At 35.4% G+C, this 18,352-nt stretch overlaps 2 protein-coding genes across 2 annotated transcripts; one reads left to right on the top strand and one right to left on the bottom strand.

Annotated features, from left to right (window-relative positions):
• The first annotated feature begins 6,636 nt into the window (after positions 1 to 6,636).
• LOC105784595 (putative SNAP25 homologous protein SNAP30) lies at positions 6,637 to 9,171 on the top strand. The gene is made up of 6 exons (XM_012610496.2): positions 6,637 to 7,013; positions 7,265 to 7,754; positions 8,144 to 8,237; positions 8,341 to 8,471; positions 8,549 to 8,646; positions 8,886 to 9,171. The coding sequence occupies exons 2-6, from the start codon at positions 7,329 to 7,331 to the stop codon at positions 8,980 to 8,982; spliced, it is 846 nt and encodes a 281-aa protein (XP_012465950.1). The 5' UTR covers positions 6,637 to 7,013; positions 7,265 to 7,328; the 3' UTR covers positions 8,983 to 9,171.
• A 5,692-nt stretch (positions 9,172 to 14,863) lies between these two features.
• Positions 14,864 to 18,042, bottom strand: LOC105782978 (probable inactive purple acid phosphatase 2). Its single transcript, XM_012608117.2, has 2 exons — positions 17,262 to 18,042; positions 14,864 to 16,412 (listed from the first exon to the last, which is right to left on the bottom strand). The coding sequence occupies exons 1-2, from the start codon at positions 17,946 to 17,948 to the stop codon at positions 15,132 to 15,134; spliced, it is 1,968 nt and encodes a 655-aa protein (XP_012463571.1). The 5' UTR covers positions 17,949 to 18,042; the 3' UTR covers positions 14,864 to 15,131.
• Positions 18,043 to 18,352: the final 310 nt, after the last annotated feature.

Below are 18,352 nucleotides of genomic sequence, written 5' to 3'. Positions count from 1 at the left end.
AAGCATGAGAATGCAATTGAATTTTATTGTTATATTGATACGCATCAACACAATTTGTTCTATATGTTAATTTATTATTGATAAATAATATTGAATGACTCAATATTGAGTTATAAAATGATGTTCAAATAAGGGGAGCAAAATCTGCACTGTTGTAACACCTCTCACCCAATGCAAAGAATAATCGAGAATTCAATTAGGCACTCCCTACCGTTATATTTGAAAAGTTAATTTTCAGTATTGAATTGCGTCGTTTCAAATATCTTAAGTGATGTTTACATGAGGGGGAGTAAATTCAAACTACATTTTTCTTTTAAGATTGTGGCATAATGTGTATTAAAGAATTATGTATTATTTTTTACTTCACTAGGCTTTTTTCGGACAAGATTTTTCTTAGTAAGGTTTTTAATAAGACATATCATTTATACAATGAACATCCAATGGGGTGTTATGAATGTTATTAAGTGAAGTTCATTGTAATCAACCTTTCACCTTTTGTCTTCCTTAACTCCTCACCTTTCATCTTCTTGTAACCCCTTACCTATTTATATATTAGAAAAAAATGAGTTTAATCTCTCTCTCTCTCTCTCTCTCTCTCTCTCTCTCTCTCTCTCTCTCTCTCTCTATATATATATATATATATGAGTATACTACTTGTAATGATGATGAAAAGAAGAGAAAAGCAATAGAAATCCCTTATTCTCATCTATTATTATTGTGTTCTTTACATTATTATTTTATAACAAAAAAACCTATTATTAATAATTTCCTTTCCTTTCCGTCGTTTAGCTAAACAAATTGGGTTAAGTACAATTCACTTTCCTTTCATTTATTAATTTCAATTATCCAAATAATAAAATAAATAATATTTTCTTTTCCTTTACTTTCTTGCTTTCTCTCTCAAGTTTTCTTTTCTCTTTTTGCTTCAGGTGAAATTAATATTTTTTCTAGTGATTTTTTCGCTTGTCTTTTCTTTTAGAATAGTAAAATAAAATAAAAAGTACATTTTATTTATTTATTATTTTTAAAATATTAATTAAATACAAAAGATGAATTCTTAAGCTCGTTTAATGTATTAAATAATTAGTCTTTCATTAACACTCATATATTTGATAAAAAATTTTAAAAATAATAATAAGGGGAAAAATACCAAAAAAAGCTACTTTTTTTTAAATTTACCGAAATGGGTCTGGTATTTTATTATTTACCAGAATGGACTCTTTTTCCCTAAATCGCGTCCACGTCAGCGGATGTCAGGGGACGTGTCAGCAAATCGCGTCCACGTCAGCGCGGTTTGTTGATGTGGCAGCAAATCACGTCCACGTAAGCACGATTTATGTCCACGTCAGCAAAGCGCGCTGACGTGGACGCGATTTGCTGCCACGTAGCACTCCCCTAGGGATGCAATTTCGCCATGTTTCACAGGTTAGGATTTTTAGGGTTTTTGGATAAAAAATAAACAAATAAGGGATTAGGGTTTAGGGTTTCATAATTAAATTAATTAAAATTTATTCAAAATTAGATTACGTTTCGTGTTTATGAGTTTTTAAGATAAAAGCAAAGCAAGATGATTTATCAGCAGGATTTTTAAAGTCGCGCCCATGTGTACGCGCTTTTGCTACAGTAGGTCCTGGAAAAATAATTTCGAGTTGACGTTTCTGAGCAAATAGTTTAAAAAACGCTTCAAGCAGGATACTTTATGAGAAGAATTTGTGAAATTGTGCCCTCATGGACGCGCTTTTGCTACAGTTGGTCCTGGAAGAAATAATTTCGAGTTGATGTTTCTGAGCAAATAGTTTAAAAAACTGTTTCAAGCAGGATGCTTTATGAGAAGAATTTGTGAAATCGCGCCCACGTGGACGCGCTTTTGCTACAGTAGGTCCTGAAAAAATAATTTTGAGTTGACATTTCTGAGCAGATAGTATAAAACAACGCTGCAAGCAGGATGCTATTTGAGAAAAATTTGTGAAATCGCGTCCTCGCGGACGCGCTTTTGCTACAGTAGGTCTTGGAAAAATAATTTCGACTTGACGTTTTTGAGCAAATAGAATAAAATCGCTTCTAGCAGGATGCTTTATGAAAAGAATTTGTGAAATCGCGCCCACGTGGACGCGCTTTTGCTATAGTAGCATGTTTGGGATGAGGCTATAAATGAGGTAAAAAATGTTCTCAGAATGCATAAGTCACAACAGAAACAATTTAGAGAGGCTAAGAAGGTTAGAGTTTCAAATATGAGTAAAAGTATTAGTGCTGTTATTTACTACGATGGTGAGGTTTGCCACACCGAGAATGGTGTTGTTTTTTTCTCGGAGAATACGGTGCGACTGGTTTTTAACCAGAACATAGATTTGACAGAACTTCGTAAAAGAATTAGGTGTAAAGTTTTTGGAACGACGCCAATGAAAGTTCTGTCTATTACGTATCGATTCTGTTCTTCTGTTGATCTTGTGACATATGACTTGTTCGACATAAAAGGTGCTCGTAGCTTGAAGGCAATAGTACAGACTCATCTTGCTAGTGGAGCACCTTATATTGAGTTATATGTACAATTTACATCGCCAAATGATGTACTTGCGACTGGTGTTCGAGATGTATACACGACCCCTGACCGACATTCGGTTAGTGGGTTACAAAACACGGAACAACCCATGTTTGGTAGCGGTGTTGAATGCACATCCCCCGCAAGACACTCTGTCGGTGGATGGGACATGTACGTCGGTGCCTCGATGTTTGATGCTGGAAATACGTACTGGGGAACGACATCAAGTTCTAGTGGTTGGCAATCTACATCCAATTGGGGACGTTATGAAATGCCCAGAGGAAGGGATGATGTACTCCCTACGACGTCAACCGGTGAGGGGACCTCGTACGCTGTAGATGATTGTGGGTTAGAGGATGACTCCGATGTGGATCCACCTCGAGAGCCCAGGCCCGATGGTGCAGCAGTTGGCTTATTTTCTGAACCGAAGCCTATTCCAACAGAACCTGAAGATGCTGAAAGGAGTTCAGATAAAGAAGAAAATCCACGATTCAGAGCATACTCACCTCCAGCCCACATGCATAATGTCGATTTGTCTGCAGATGATGCGCTAGAGTTTTCAGATATACCACACCGGTTGTGTGATCGTACAAGTTCAGGGTGATTCGGGTGAATTTGAAGTTGGTAATCAGTTTACCAACAAGGATAGTTTTATTGGTGCTTTGAAACAACATAGCATCAAAAACGGCGTTAACTACCACGTCGTTAAATCCAAATCTAATAAGTTTGAGGCGAAGTGTACGGTGCAAGACGGCACATGTTCATGGAAAATCTACGCCTCGTTAAGGAAAGAGACAGGGTTGTGGGAGATTAAAAAGTACAGAGGTCCACATACATGTGCTACAGGTACAGTATTGACGGTTTTTTAATAATACTTTTATTATGTAATGTTGCATTATTTAATGTACTCCGTTTATAGGTGTTTCACAATATCATCCCAAGATGGGTTCAGCTATGTTAGCTAGTTTGATACTGCCCACGGTAAAAGCAGATCCCAAGACTTCAGTGCCGGTGTTAATTACCAATATCCATAGCCAAATGGGGTACACGCCCTCTTACCGCAAGGCTTGGATAGCTAAGCAAAAGGCGTTGGAGAATATGCATAGTGGGTGGGACGCCTCATATAATGAAATATGGCAGTGGTGTCAAGTGCTAGAGAGATACGTCTCAGGTGTCATCACAGACCTTGAAACGGAACATGCATACTACAACGGCCGATTGCTACATGGATGCCAAGTGTTCAAACGTCTGTTTTGGACCTTTAAGCAATGCCGAGACGCATTTCCATACTGCAAGCCATTGGTACAAATTTCTATTTTATTACATCAAATAATATCAAAATATTCAAAATATTTGAACAAATAAATTTAAATACAAAAATCAATGTCTGTGCCCGCCGGATTTAGTGCCACATGGCGGCCGTCGACGGTTACGAACTGGATTCCTCCTTTGTCCAGCTTCCGGCGGCGGTTGTAGTTCCTCCGGCGAGGATTTTGGTTCTTCTGGTAGGGCATCTGGTTGTCAGAGTTGGGATGATAAGCCACCTTGATAGAATAGTGAATGTGGAGGTGTTTGCATCACCAACGGTGACAGTTTTTGAAACCCATACGGTGGTGGGGATTGGTAAAAAGAAGAGCTCTCCGACGGCCCCTCTTGCGATCCCTCGTGCGTCACTGGCCTATACATCGGCGGTCTACTCGGCGTAACAGGAAATGGAGCTGAACCGGGCCATTGGCTCCAACCTGCCATAGTACTCGGAAAAGGAAACATATAAGGGTTAGGATACATAAAAGGGTTAGGAAACGCACCTGGCATGATCTAAAAAGGCGGTTGCGTGGGTATCATAGGTTCAACTGTTGGGTCGGGTGACTGTGTCGGTGCTCTCGTTGGGCCTGGTGATTGAATGGCCGCTGATGATGGGCCGGGTGAATGTCTGGGCCTCGTTGAGAGGTTAGCGTCGTCGTCCTGTCGTCTTGGATTTAAAGGCCTGTGTCTTTCCCTTTGGACACGTAATTGCCGCTGCCTCTCCTCTGGCGATAGTAAATACGGCTTTCCATGGATCCTAAACCATGGCATGTATTTCGGCACGCACGCTAACTCCGGAACGATGATCGGTTCCCCAGTAGGTATATAATCTTACCGATCTTCCCACATTTGGATGTACTCGGATCAGAATCTCGGCCAATCCATATTCAATTGCCGGAGGTCGATTTTGTGGTGATCGTCAAACACCTCAGGTTCCACGGGAATCGGTTTTCTACATCCAAATTGTCGTAACACCCTGTTTGACTGATGCATCTCCACGGTCGCGTAGTTGATCAACGCGACTTTCGCGTGCCAAGCGTTTGGATTTTGTAAGAACTCATCCGAAATTACTGTCCGAATTGCCGGATCCTCGTATGGTGTCCATTGAAACTATATGAACATGATAGAAATATTAGTTATATACATAATACTAAATACTAAATACCAATTGACTAGCGAATGATGGAAATATCAATTTTATTTAATACTTACATGTGCTTCCGACTGTTGGTTTAATAGAAGCCGTATATCTTAAAGAGAGGTAGGTAATCGAGCATGACTTGCCGGATGGTTCCACCTAATTAAATAAATTTTTAGCATACTTTTATTTTTAAAAATCTACATAATAATTATAAAATCTAATATAAAATTTACCTCGTTATGAGTGGGAATGTATATGGGTGGTCCACTCGAGGACGTAGAAATGGAAAGCAAAATCGTGCCCAAGACTGCAGTAGTGACAGGCAACCTCCGATTTTTGCTTTCCTCGGTCGCGTCGCCCCGCACATCTCCTGATATAACATTGCCAAGACAGCTAACCCCCAACTCAATTCACCAGCTACTCTAAAATCAACGAGTTTCAGCAGCCATCTTAGATGTATGCGGCTCCGTGACAAGTCCGGCATCAGATAACCTCCAATTAACTGAAGAATGTATGCCCGAGATATCGGGTTCTTTCTATTTCGGTTGAATCTTCATCCGGATCCAGGAATGTGTCTCGTAACTAGTCCATCTCGATCTTACCTCCGTCCATTTTCTCCGGAATAGCGCCCAAAAGCTCGTAGCACACCGCTCCCCAATCGCTAGATTGGGCAGACCCGGTGACTGGGTACCCGTCCACCGGCAATCCCAATTGCAAACTGACATCTTCCAAAGTGATAGTACACTCTCCACATGGAAGATGGAATGTGTGCGTCTCGGGTCTCCACCTCTCGATCAATGTACTAATTAGTTTCGGGTCCACCTTGCATCCCCGGCCTACCGTCGCCACATGCCAAAAACCCACTTCCCACAGGTAGTTCTCTACCAACGGTGATGGAGGAGCATGCATATTCCGGATATTGCCTTTCAATATCCGATCTACAGACTTTTATAACAAATAATAAATTAATAATTATCTAAAAAAGCATAAATAAAAATTCTTAAATAATATTTAAAAATTAAATTTAACGCTTACCATTTTCATTTGTTCCACCGATATGTGCTGCTTATCAAGACGAGTCAATTCTCCGGCCATTGCTGAAATCGTACAAATTTTTACGGTTTAAAAAAAATTTTAAAAAATAAATTTTTTAAAATTATTTAAAAATAGGGATTTAATAGAAATTTAAGAGGAACTTGAGAGTAAATTGAGATTAAATATGGATTTGAGAGAAATTTGGAAGGAATTTGAGAGCAAATTGAGAGGAAATTTAGAGGAAATTGAGAGCAAATTTGAGAGAGGATTAGTTTGTGGAAAAAAAAAAGGGTGGGGGTATTTATAGTTTTTTTTGGACCATTGGGGGGGCAACGGTCAAAAAAATGACCGTTACCTCGTTCACGCTACGGGCAAATCGCATCCCAGGAGCGCTACTACGTCGACAAATCGCATCCACGTCGTAGCTTTTTTGCCACATCAAGAAACCGCTACCGACGTGGGCCGCGTTTAGGGAAAAGAGCTCATTTCGGTAAATAATAAAATATCGGGCCTATTTCGATAAATTTAAAAAAAATTAGGCTTTTAATGGTAAATTGCCCAATAATAAGTAGATTTCATTGAGCTAGAAAATACCTATACAAATCAATGAGTTAAAGTATGTGTTGAATCGTATTGGCCCAACTCAAAACCCAATCCTAGACAATCCCTTAAAATGGGAAAATACAACAAAACTTCAAACTCCAACGGTTTTGAAACAAGAGATTTCCTTCAGTTTTGGAAGTTAATTGCAAAGTGGAGGAATTGCTCTGTTTTTTCGGGGTGCCTACCATCTGTTTGATCAAAGATCGAGACGACAACAAATAAATGGCGACCAAAGTTCAAAAAAATGGAACTCTCACTCGTTCAATTTTCTCCATTTCCAAACATTCCTGCCTTACACACAAACCTTTATTTGTTTGTTTGTTCTATTTCTTGGGTTTGTGTGTAAATTTTGTTACTCTCCATTTTCGTTCAATTCGAAGTTTTTCTCAGGTACCCTTTAGTTCAATTTGCTTCTACTTGGGTTTTTTTTTTTTTTGTGTGTGTGTGTATTAATTTGAATGTGATATAATTTTTAGTTGATCTCTGGGTCTTTTTTTATGCCATATAATCTGAACTGGGTGACATTTCCAATTAGTTAACTTTCATTTCTTTAATCGTTGTAGTTAATTTACTTATCCCAGTTTTCTTCTATAAACATGTTTGTTTGTTCATATTAATCGAACAATTGCGTGTTTTTTCAGATACCATTTGTTGAAGAATCAACAGCTTATAGGTCCTTGAAAAGACAAGTTTACACTTGACAAAATGTTTGGGTTTATGAAACCAAAGCAGAAAGGGGACTCACCAGCTGAGTCTGACACAATGACACCTGCTCGAAGGACTACTTCTGAGCCGGCAATGTTGGTCCCAGAGTCAATCGAAGATGACAATGTGGGAAGAAAAAAGCAAAGCTCAGCATCCACTAGGGCATCACCAGCAAGAAACAATAGAGACAAATACAAGGACGATTTCCGTGACTCCGGCGGACTAGAAAACCAGACCATGGAAGACCTTGAGGGGTATGCTGTCTACAAGGCCGAGGAGACAACAAGTACTGTCAACAACTGCTTGAAGATTGCTGAGAACATCAGATCGGATGCTACAAAGACTCTTGATACTTTGCATGCACAAGGAGAGCAAATTGAAAGGACCCACCAAATGGCTGTTAATATTGACAAGGATTTGAATAAGGTAACTCTTCTGTTTACCCTGTCTTTTGCTTGGTAATTTGTGTATTTGACATGATGAAGGAACTGTGTATCATCTGTTCATTATAGGGGTTTTTTAAGTTAATGAGATTATTTGAGACTCACAAGTAGAATTGCTATGGCTTAAAGCTTGTCCTTACAAGGAAAGTGTAAAATTTTGATGCTTATAAGCTATCTACAAGGTTGGCTTTAGGTAAACATGTTTGTTACAGGTGGATCATTTAGACATATTTCCATGTTTCTGGTCTTTTGGATCATATAATGTTATTTGGTTTTCTTTTATTGAAAGGCAACCCACTACTAGAAAACTTTTTTCTTATTATTTTTGTATGATAAATTCCTTTAAACTGGATTTTGTTTTGCTAATATCAGGGTGAGAAGCTTTTAAATAATCTAGGGGGCATGTTTTCTATGCCCTGGAAACCGAAGAAAACCAAAGAAATTACCGGGCCTGTGATCACTTCAGGTTTTCTTCCGATACAATTTCTTGCCTCCTCTCTCAGTGCATTCGGTATCCAAGTTTTAACTGAAATATGGATTAAGGCTTGTTCATTGCATTGGTTTGGCAGATGATAACAAGAAAGGCAAAGCCGCCACAAAGGAGCAGAGAGAGAAGTTGGGTGTGGCTCCTGTACCTAAGTCTAAGGCTGGAAGTAAGACACCTACTCCGGAGCCAACCGACGCCATTCAGAAAGTTGAGGTTAGTATCATGATTGGCATACAAATTTTAGTAAAATTTGACGATTGTGCTAAGATTAATTGGTTGTCTAACTCCAGCTTGAGAAGCAAAAGCAAGATGATGGACTTTCAGATTTAAGTGATATCTTGGGTGATCTAAAGGGCATGGCTCTTGATATGGGAAGTGAACTTGATAGGTCTGTTATTTTGCTCTTATCATTATCTGCTTTACACTACTTGAAAATCTGCATTCCTTTTGACCCTTTTCTTGATGGGATTACCTCTTAGTCTCTTTTTAAGTTTTCTTTTGAGGAATTTCAAATCAACAAAAGTCTTTTGCCATTGAATCAGTGTTGGTTTCATGCTTGTGGTTCTTTAGTATTGTTTACATGCATGCCTTGTCTTATATTATTTTTCCATGATTTGGTGGTTGCAGACAAAACAAAGCTCTTGATCATCTGGGTGAAGATATTGATGAACTGAATTCTCGAGTGAAAGGTGCCAATCAACGTGCACGTCATTTGCTTAAGTAAAAAAAGTTGCAGAACTTACCAAATTTACTTTCACATACCTGTATTTTAACAAGTTTTAACAATTTTTTTTGTTCTTTATATTTGGTTTTCTATCCTACCCAACATTTGTCATTACTGATATACTCGTTTTACGTGGAATATAACAGTTTTTGCCTATAATCTTTATCATTGGTTCGGTTGCATTTCACTACAAGACATGAATGCATAACTTGTAATTCTAATTGAACTCACTTACCCTTGACTCTAAGACATCTATGTTTACTCATGCTCTTCATTTCTTAAGACATACATTAAAAGATGATTCTCTAAATATATGGAATACACGTATCAAACCCATATTCCTATATCCAGTTTTCACCCGAGTCGATTAACATTTTGAAAGTAACAAGGTTGGCTGATTTCTCAGACATGGACTTGCAGTAACAATGAAACTACATTAAAATGGCATGGTTGGTCCACGGTGAGGTATACATAATTTATTTATTTATTTATTTTTTGTAAAATTTGTGCCTCATTACAATATGCATACAATTTGCATCTTAATTCATACGGGACGGAAAATTCATATATGTTCACATGAAATAAATGTGTCAAAGAGACTGCTTTGTTAATTCACAAGCTATTTAGAGTCGGCAAAACAGGTTAGAATCGGAAAGTTCATCCATATTGATCCAAACGAATCTGAGAAAGTTCGAGCATATAATAGATTAAAGCTCGAGAAAATTCAAGCCCCACAAAACACATGCCCGAGAAAGCTTGAGTTTGTAAGAATTTAAGTCCAAGACCGATCTGACCGAACCCAAGATAAATCCGATCGAAAGCCCAAAAAAGCCCAAATTCATAACTGAACAGTCACATCAAATCTTAATAATTAATATAATTATATGATATTACTTGGGATAAAAATCAAAGATCAATAAATGATAATTATTTATTTTATGAAAATTTATTCATAAGCATTACATATTCATATTAAATTTTATTGATAGAAAAAAAGTAATTAATAATAAATTTTATGTTCAATTATAAAGTGAAAAATGGTAGAAATTAAAATAATGTATCAAAAAATTATCAAATTGTACTTATTTATCACATTGCGAAAATTCTAAAAAAATAATATTGAAATTTTAAATTTCAAAACATAAAAATCAATTAAATAAATTGTTGAATTTTTTTATCTAATAATGTTAATTGATTTGTTACTGTAATATTGAAATTAATTAAATTAAACTCTTTCTAAATTTTAATATTTTATTTTATGTTTTATATTGTTCTTAATAAAATCAACTCAATAACTCATATTTAATACTGTTTGTGAAACTTAAAGTGCTTTTGATTAAATAATCTTGAATCTTCCATAATAAACTAAAAGTAAAGAAAAATCATTGAAATTAATTAAATTACGGGTAAAGAAGTTATGAAAAATTCGGGTTTTGTTTGACATGAAATATAACATTAATTAATTTTATTTAATTGTAAGGATTTTATTTGCTTTTAGTTTAGTATGAAAGACTCAAGATCATATAATTAAAAAATTTGGGTTTCATGCAAAATTATTAAAATTATTTATTTAAGTTTATTTTAATTTGAAACCTAAAATAAAATTTTAAGATTTAAAAGAAACTAAATTAATTAATTTAGTTAATTTCAATATTATAGTAACAAATCGTAAATTCAATAACTTATTTAATTGATTTTGATGTTTTAAAATTTAAAATTTCAACATTGAAAAAAAATTTAGAACTTTTGGCAAGGGGGTAAACAAGTACATTTTGACAATTTTTAAAGCATTATTTTAGTTTCTACCATTTTTTCACTTCAATCCTTAATTTTTTTTTACCCCAATGAATATTACAAAGAATGATATTTTTTGGGTGACCAAAATAAAAACAACCTAGAGGATAGATGGCCAAAATGAAAGTGTGAACATTGTGAGGTTTGTACAAGTTAACTATCGTTAGAGATTTAACAATTGGAGGACTAAAATGTAAGCGACCTAAAAGTTGAGTGACAAAATTGCAAGGGTTTCATTATGGGTGACCAAAATAAAAACGCTTTAAAAGTTGGGTTACCAACTAGGTAGTTTACCCTAATAAATATATATAATTAATGAACTCCTGTGATTGGCTTGGTAGTCAAGGGTTGTTCATCTTACAACTTGCCTAGGTTCGAACTCCCGCGGAAGAAGTGGTAGACTTTTATTTGGACAACTCCCTTTGGGAGTTTTTTTTTTTTTTCGTGGTAGGTAAAATAAACAAATAAAACTAACTACATAATGTTCCTCTATGTAAGACTGTCACTCAAATGGGCAGTAGGAAAAAGTGCTAATACCTCCCTTGGAATCTCCTCAAATGCATTCAATCCTTGGTTTGTTCTCAAAGCCATTTTGGCCAAGCAGTCAGCAATTTTGTTGCATTCTCTATGAATATACTAAATGACCTAAGATCTTACGTTCACCAACATGTGTTGAATACGTCTAAGGAGGGCAGAGTTCGAACTTGTCTAAGAAGAATCCTAAATGGCTTTGACCACCTCTATACTATCAGATTGAATTCTCACACCATCGTAGCTCATGTTTTGGATGAGGGTCAAACCATCAAGTATACCCCATAATTCAGCATAAAAAATTAAATACTTGCCCAAGTTTTTGTTGTACCCTATAATCTACTCTCCATTGTCATTCCTTACAACTCCCCAAGTTGTAGCATTTTTAGAGGCAATTTGAGCCGCCCCGTCGGTGCAAAGGCTAATCCAACTAGACAGTGCTTGGGATACTGAAATTTGTTCCTTCTGATGCGGTCGTTGAAAGCACCAAAAATATCCTATCCCTAATAAATAATCGAATCAACTCGAATTTTTTTTTCGAATTTCGAGTTCGAATCGAGTTGAGTTTTCGAATTCGAATAACTCGAATAATTCAAATAATTCGAATATCAAATTATAATATTTTACATTTTTACCCTAAACCCCCAAACTTTTTTACTTTTCCCTCAAAACTTTTACTCATTCCCACTTTCCCCCCAAAACTTTTACTCCACTCCCCTCCCAACCCCCAATCTACCCAAAATCTATTTCCCACCAAAGTTTTACTCTTCCATTTACTTTTTCTCAAAATTTTACTCCCAAAAACCCTCAAAACCTTTTATTTTCCCCAAATTTTACTCCTCCCACTTTTCCCTAAAATTTTATTCTCTTCCCATCCCACCTCCCATCTACCCCAAACCCTCCCCCCTCCAATTTTTTTAATATTTTCCCTCCAAAATTTTACTCCCCCTATTTACTTTCCCTCAAACTTTTATTCCCCAAAACTTTTTATTTTCCCCTAAACTTTTACTTCTCACCCTTTACTCTCAAATAAAAATCAAAATTATCCAAAAAACCACTAAACATAAATAGTAATAATTTTATTTATATCTACTATTTATATTATTAAATTAAATTTCACATTTTATATTATTTATATTATTGAATTGTTTAGTCATATTGAATATTTATATTAAATTGAATTCTTAATTATGCCATAAAATATTCGTGTTAAAATTTTATATTGGTATCAATTTCACATTTTATTTTTAAAATAACTTTTATTAAAAATCATATTTTATATATTTAATATATTTTTAATTCCAAAATACATAGTGACAAGAATCAAGATAATTGAAACAACTAAGCAAACAAATAAGCTAACCAAGATATAAAAAATTAATAAATAAATTATGAGGTGATGAAAGTTAATAAAAAATTTGATTAAGGTGGACAAATTTTATTACGATGGGTGACAATGGTTGCAAGGACCCAAAATTATTTTTTAAAATTTAACTCGAACAAATATATTCGATTCGATTCGATTCGAATTTCATCTCACTCGACTCGATTCGAGAAAACTTCAAATAAGGTAATTAGAATGATAAAATGAGATTCGAAAACTCGATTAACTCGAAAATTTTCGATTCGATCGAATGCTCACCCCTAATTTCTTGTTCTTCTACTCTCTTTATTATTTATTTCATAACAATATCAAAATAGAATATATTAATAAAAAATATTATGAAATTCATAAATTCATACAAATATATAAATTCAATTCTTAATACAATTACATAAAACCAAATTATAGTAGGTCCAACTCCCAAGTTCCAAGCATGACCAACATCCAAAATTTGGACCTATAAATTATTATAAATTTTGTAAATATTTTTAAAAAAATCATAAAAAATGAACTATTTTAAAAGTGGAATATTAACATATTTCTCCTTCATAACTTGATCGATTTAAATTCAATATCTCAACATTTCTTTCCAATTCCAATGATCGATCTTCTTCTTCATCTAATATAAAAATATAAATAACTATTAATGCATACATATAACTATTAATATGGTATATAATATGATATTGCATTATATAATATAGTAGAAGAGTTGACTTTCAAATGTCGAAGAGTACAAACCAATATAATAATGAACAATAATATATAATAATTAATATATTATCTATTAGTATTATAGTATGTTACATAGTATTACATAAGATAATAATATATCTTAAAACTATTAATTGGTCCAAAATTATAACCGAATTTACCAACCCATTTGCTTGAATAGGCTCGATTTGGTCGGTTAAGTTAGTTTTAGTAGCTAACTATAATTGACGAATCCTATTTTAGCAATCGAACTCAATTTGATTTTTTTTTAATATAGTCGAATTGAGTCAAAAAATTTCAAGTCTAGTTGAGTCGAGTTAACGAATCTTATTATTTATACTTAATGTTGCATTTACATGGACCGATTATTTAACTAGTAGATAAAATACAAGCTTTTAGAATAATTTTGAGTAAAGGAAAAAGGGAAAGTGGAGCAATTCGGGAAGGAAAGTAAGACTACTGGGTAAACATTTATAAAAACAACGTAGTTTTGCCTTTTAACTTGATAGTTTTGATTTTTAACTTTAGATAAAGTAAACATTTATCAAAACGACGTAGTTTTACCTTTTTTTATTTGGATTTTCGAATAACTCGAATTAAGTGTGAGCATTCGGCTGAATCGAGTGAAATTGTTCGAGTTAAATTAGAAAAATTAATAATGTCAAATTAAAATCTTGTTACAATATAACTATTTCCATGTTAGAGCATATAAAATTGAAACCATATGTATTTGAAAACTTTTGAAAGCATAATAATAATAATAATAATAATAATAATAATAATAATAATAATATATTTTAGTATGATAAACTTGAATCATTAATCACTTATTTAGATTCCAAAATTATTATTTTATAATATTTTTAAAATTTAAAATTTAACTTTTTTATATATTTTTAGATTTTTAAAATATATATATAATTTTTTAAAAATACAAATTTTAGAATTTTTATAAATATTTTGAATTTTAAAAATTATTTTTATTTTTGAAAATTATTTTGATTGTTTTGTAATTTTGTTAAGAGAGAGACCAATTTGTCCATTTTCAAAATTGATAGGGATCAAAAGGGTATTTATACTAATATATTATTCGAATTATTCGAGTTATTCGAATTGTAAAAATTCAACTCGACTCGGACTCGAAATCTAAAATTTCTTATTCAAGTTGACTCGAAGAAATCGAAGAGTTCCCAAATATCTCTTACATTTATTGGACTACGACATAGATAGTAATGCTTTTGGCTCAGTTTAGTTTACTGTAATCTATTTTTTCTTAGAAAAAAAGAAAAAGAAAAAGAAAAAGATTTAATGGCTCTAAAGACGGAAGAAGTCTAAAGTTAGAAATTTACGTAATTGTACAGTATTTTTAAAATTAACATGCAACCACATGTAAAACAATATCCTATGTGAAAAATGAAATAGCATATAAAAGAATTTCCCAATGAGATGATAAGGAAATAAAATATAAAACTTTCGTTCAAAATATTATGCGAAAACATTGATACAAATAGTTCAAGAAATATGTACAGAAGTACGGATGAAAATAAAAACACAAACTGGAACCCTAATTTTTTTATGTGAATACGTTGATACAAATATTCCAAGGAAGATGTACAGGAGATACAAATTTGGAGAAACATTAAGGCACCATACCCTGCAAATAGCATGAAAGCACCATTATGTCACTGCAAATAGGTTTTGATAATTTGCAGCACACAGTAGCTGTTCATCGCTCCTCGGTTTTCAAGGAAGTCCAGCCCCTTTCTGTTGCAATTTGTCTCCTAGCATGTGAAACGAAACCCAGAACATAGCCAACAAAACCACCAAGCACCAAGACACTACCACCCCAGACATAGTGTGAAAATGAGTACCGTGTCACATCATCAACCTTATGGACTGCTCCGACTTTACCATTGTTATCATCACCACCATTGAGAACTTGCCCAGATGCCAAAATCTCAACCATGTCATGCACCTCCCCGTCATGGTTTCCTACAAACGATAGTGTAAGTTTCTCTTTTGTAGCAATTAATCTAGTGTACCCAAACTCGCCTGTGCGGTACAAAGACCTCTTGGGTTGTGGGTAGACGGGATCGTGTGGATGGTCTGGTCGAGGTTCCCATGTTGGTTGCCAGTCTTGTCCTGCCATCCCAATCACAACATGAACTGGTAATGCCTCCCAATCCTTCCCCTTCTGCCCCATGCTTCCACATGTGAAATTCTTCAATGGACAAAACCTCTCGTACCGATGAACATGGCCCCATAATGCAAGGTTCACATTGGTTTTCACAAATAAAGGTTCCAAATGCTCAAGCATTTTCTCTCTCAATGGGGCGTCCCTACTTTCGAAACTTGTAGTGTACATAGGTCTATGCCCTTGAACTACAACAAAAGGGGTCTTCATCCGATCAACCGACTCTAGATCATGCTTCAGAAAGTCATATTGACTGCTTCCCTGAAGGAAATTGGTTTCGGTTGACATGTACACAAAATGAACTGGCCCCATATCAAATGAGTAGTAAAGGTTTCGGGTAGCTGGAGCATGGGTTCCTGTTGGTTCTGAAGAGTTGCCAGGCATATTGAATCTAAGGCTGTAGGGAACCCCACATTCACCACCTCCGTCAGTTCCATAAATTGAATTGGCCCAGTCAGGTTTCCAAGGCTGTGAAGGCCAATCATATTCATGATTGCCAATGCACACATGATACGGTACCTTGGAGGCAACAGGCTCAATTAAGTTGAAAAATTCATCCCACAACCATGAATAGCCTCTTGCATAGCTGATATCCCCGATATGGGAAATGAAAGTAGGCTTATCTCCAAGAGCTTCAAGGTCACGCAGGATCCACTTAATGGTTGATATGCTTTCATCTTGTGTGCGACTAAAGGTTAAGTAGGGTGTAGCAGTCCCCATGTCTCCAAATAGGAAGGCTATTGTTTCGTTTGAACTTTTGTCCCATGACACAAAGCTACGTGTCGTGCTCCAACCTTTAGACTCACTTCCAACCTGTTAGAATGTGCAAACCAGAGCTAAATTAACCATGAAAGTTTAATCGAAAGTACAACAATGTCTTGAGCGAAAAAAATGCTTCAATACCTTTCCTTAGTCCTGCCATGTAACAAGGAAACAACGTGTACTTGAAGTTAACATGATAAAAAATAGATGAATCAGACTCAACATATCATATGAATTAACTTGAATTGGTAACTAGCCACCTACTGATAGTGTCACTAAGTAGGCAAAGGATACTAATTCCACCTCAGAAAGGAAGGAAAGGTCTTTTTGGATATATATATATATAAAAGCAGATATGCTACACATCCTATCCTATCAAACATGTTTGGGAAGAAAGCAATAGCTCCATGACAAGAGGTATTAGTGCCACTCATAACTACCCGAGTCCACATTGAAAAGGAAAAGAAAATCTTTAAATGCATAAGTGTGTGCACTACACAGCTTATCGACAAAAAGAAAACTTTGAGCAGATACACAATATGCTGCAGGCCAATGGTCCCATGACCATAGCACTAGATCAAAGATTCAAACTTCAAACCTAGGCCCACCCTCTCCTTCATCATGACTAAGCTCTTTCTATAACAACACTTATTATAAATGTCATGCTTGTCATAAAACTAATTTTTTATGTTTTATTTTACTCTTCATCTATGACAACAATAAGCATAATGCATATCTACTTCAAATATTATTATGGTTATAGATGTAACATGATAAAAAGGAAATTGTAATTCAAGACAAGGAGCTCAGCATTTTAGCACAACCATTTGAATGAGGAAGGCGTTTTTTAGTTGGAACAAAATGTAGTTCAAAACATCTCCAAATTTAGCATTTAATTACCTGATAATAGTATTTCACCCCACCCCTTAAACCCGACATGACAGCGTCAAATATCCAACCAGGATCTCTCCAACCAACGCTCTCATTGGCCGGCGCGTGACACATGTCTTCCCTCTCGTACCTCCCCACACGTGCCACCGCCACGTCACCTTCCCACTCTCCTTCCTTCTCTCCGTACCTCACCTGCCTCTCCTCTGGGTCCTCCGCAACGAACATCACCCGCATCTCCCCTTCCCGACCGGTCAACGCCAAGTGGATCTGCTCCGGCCCACGACCCAATTCGAAACCCACCGTCTCGGATTCCGCCAACAAGTGCTTCGTGCCCGGGAGGGGATTATGATCCTGGTCGTGGATTTCCGGGTTGACCTCGGATTCGGTCCAGCGGAAGATCCGGAAGGTGTAGTTAGAGCGGAGGAAGGTGAGGGGGAGAGAAATGGAGCCCGCTCCAGATTCCCAAGTTGAGGAAGAAGATGAAAGGAACTTGTAACCGATGAAGTTGTGATGGGGTGAGTCGGGGGGCGAGTAGAGGCCGAGCCAGTCGAGCTTGGACGGTGACTCGATGCCGGACCATTGGATGTGAACCGAATCACCTGATTTAGAAAGAGTTTTGGGGTTGACGGTGAGGATGGGTTCGGATGGGACTTGAGAGATTAAAGAAAGGAAGAAGAAGAGCAAGATCAAATTCATGGCGGGTAACGGAAGTTAATCAAGTTGAGGATTGCAATAAAAGAGAAAGAAACAAGTATGGGCCTTTTTTGGGGAAAGAGAGAAAAGTATGGGCTTTGAATAAAGGATGAGGAAGATTCTAATTGCGTGCCACATTTGTCCATATACTCATATAAAAAACATGTAATAATATCATAATTGGTCTCTAAAAGTTTATCAAATTTTCAATTTAGTCCATTTATATTTAAAAATATTATGTTATTTTTAAATTTTAAAATCATATTGTTTAAAATATTTAAATTTATTATTTTAGTATGCTAGTTATCTTTTAAAAATTTAGAAAGTGAGTGTTGAATATTTTTTAAGACATAATATATTATCTTTTTAAATATTAAAAACTTGAGAGTGGAATTATACATTTATAT

Source organism: Gossypium raimondii, chromosome 13 (genome assembly GCF_025698545.1).
Source record: "Gossypium raimondii isolate GPD5lz chromosome 13, ASM2569854v1, whole genome shotgun sequence".
Taxonomy (NCBI): domain Eukaryota; kingdom Viridiplantae; phylum Streptophyta; class Magnoliopsida; order Malvales; family Malvaceae; genus Gossypium; species Gossypium raimondii.
This window is presented reverse-complemented; position numbering and strand designations above follow the sequence as displayed.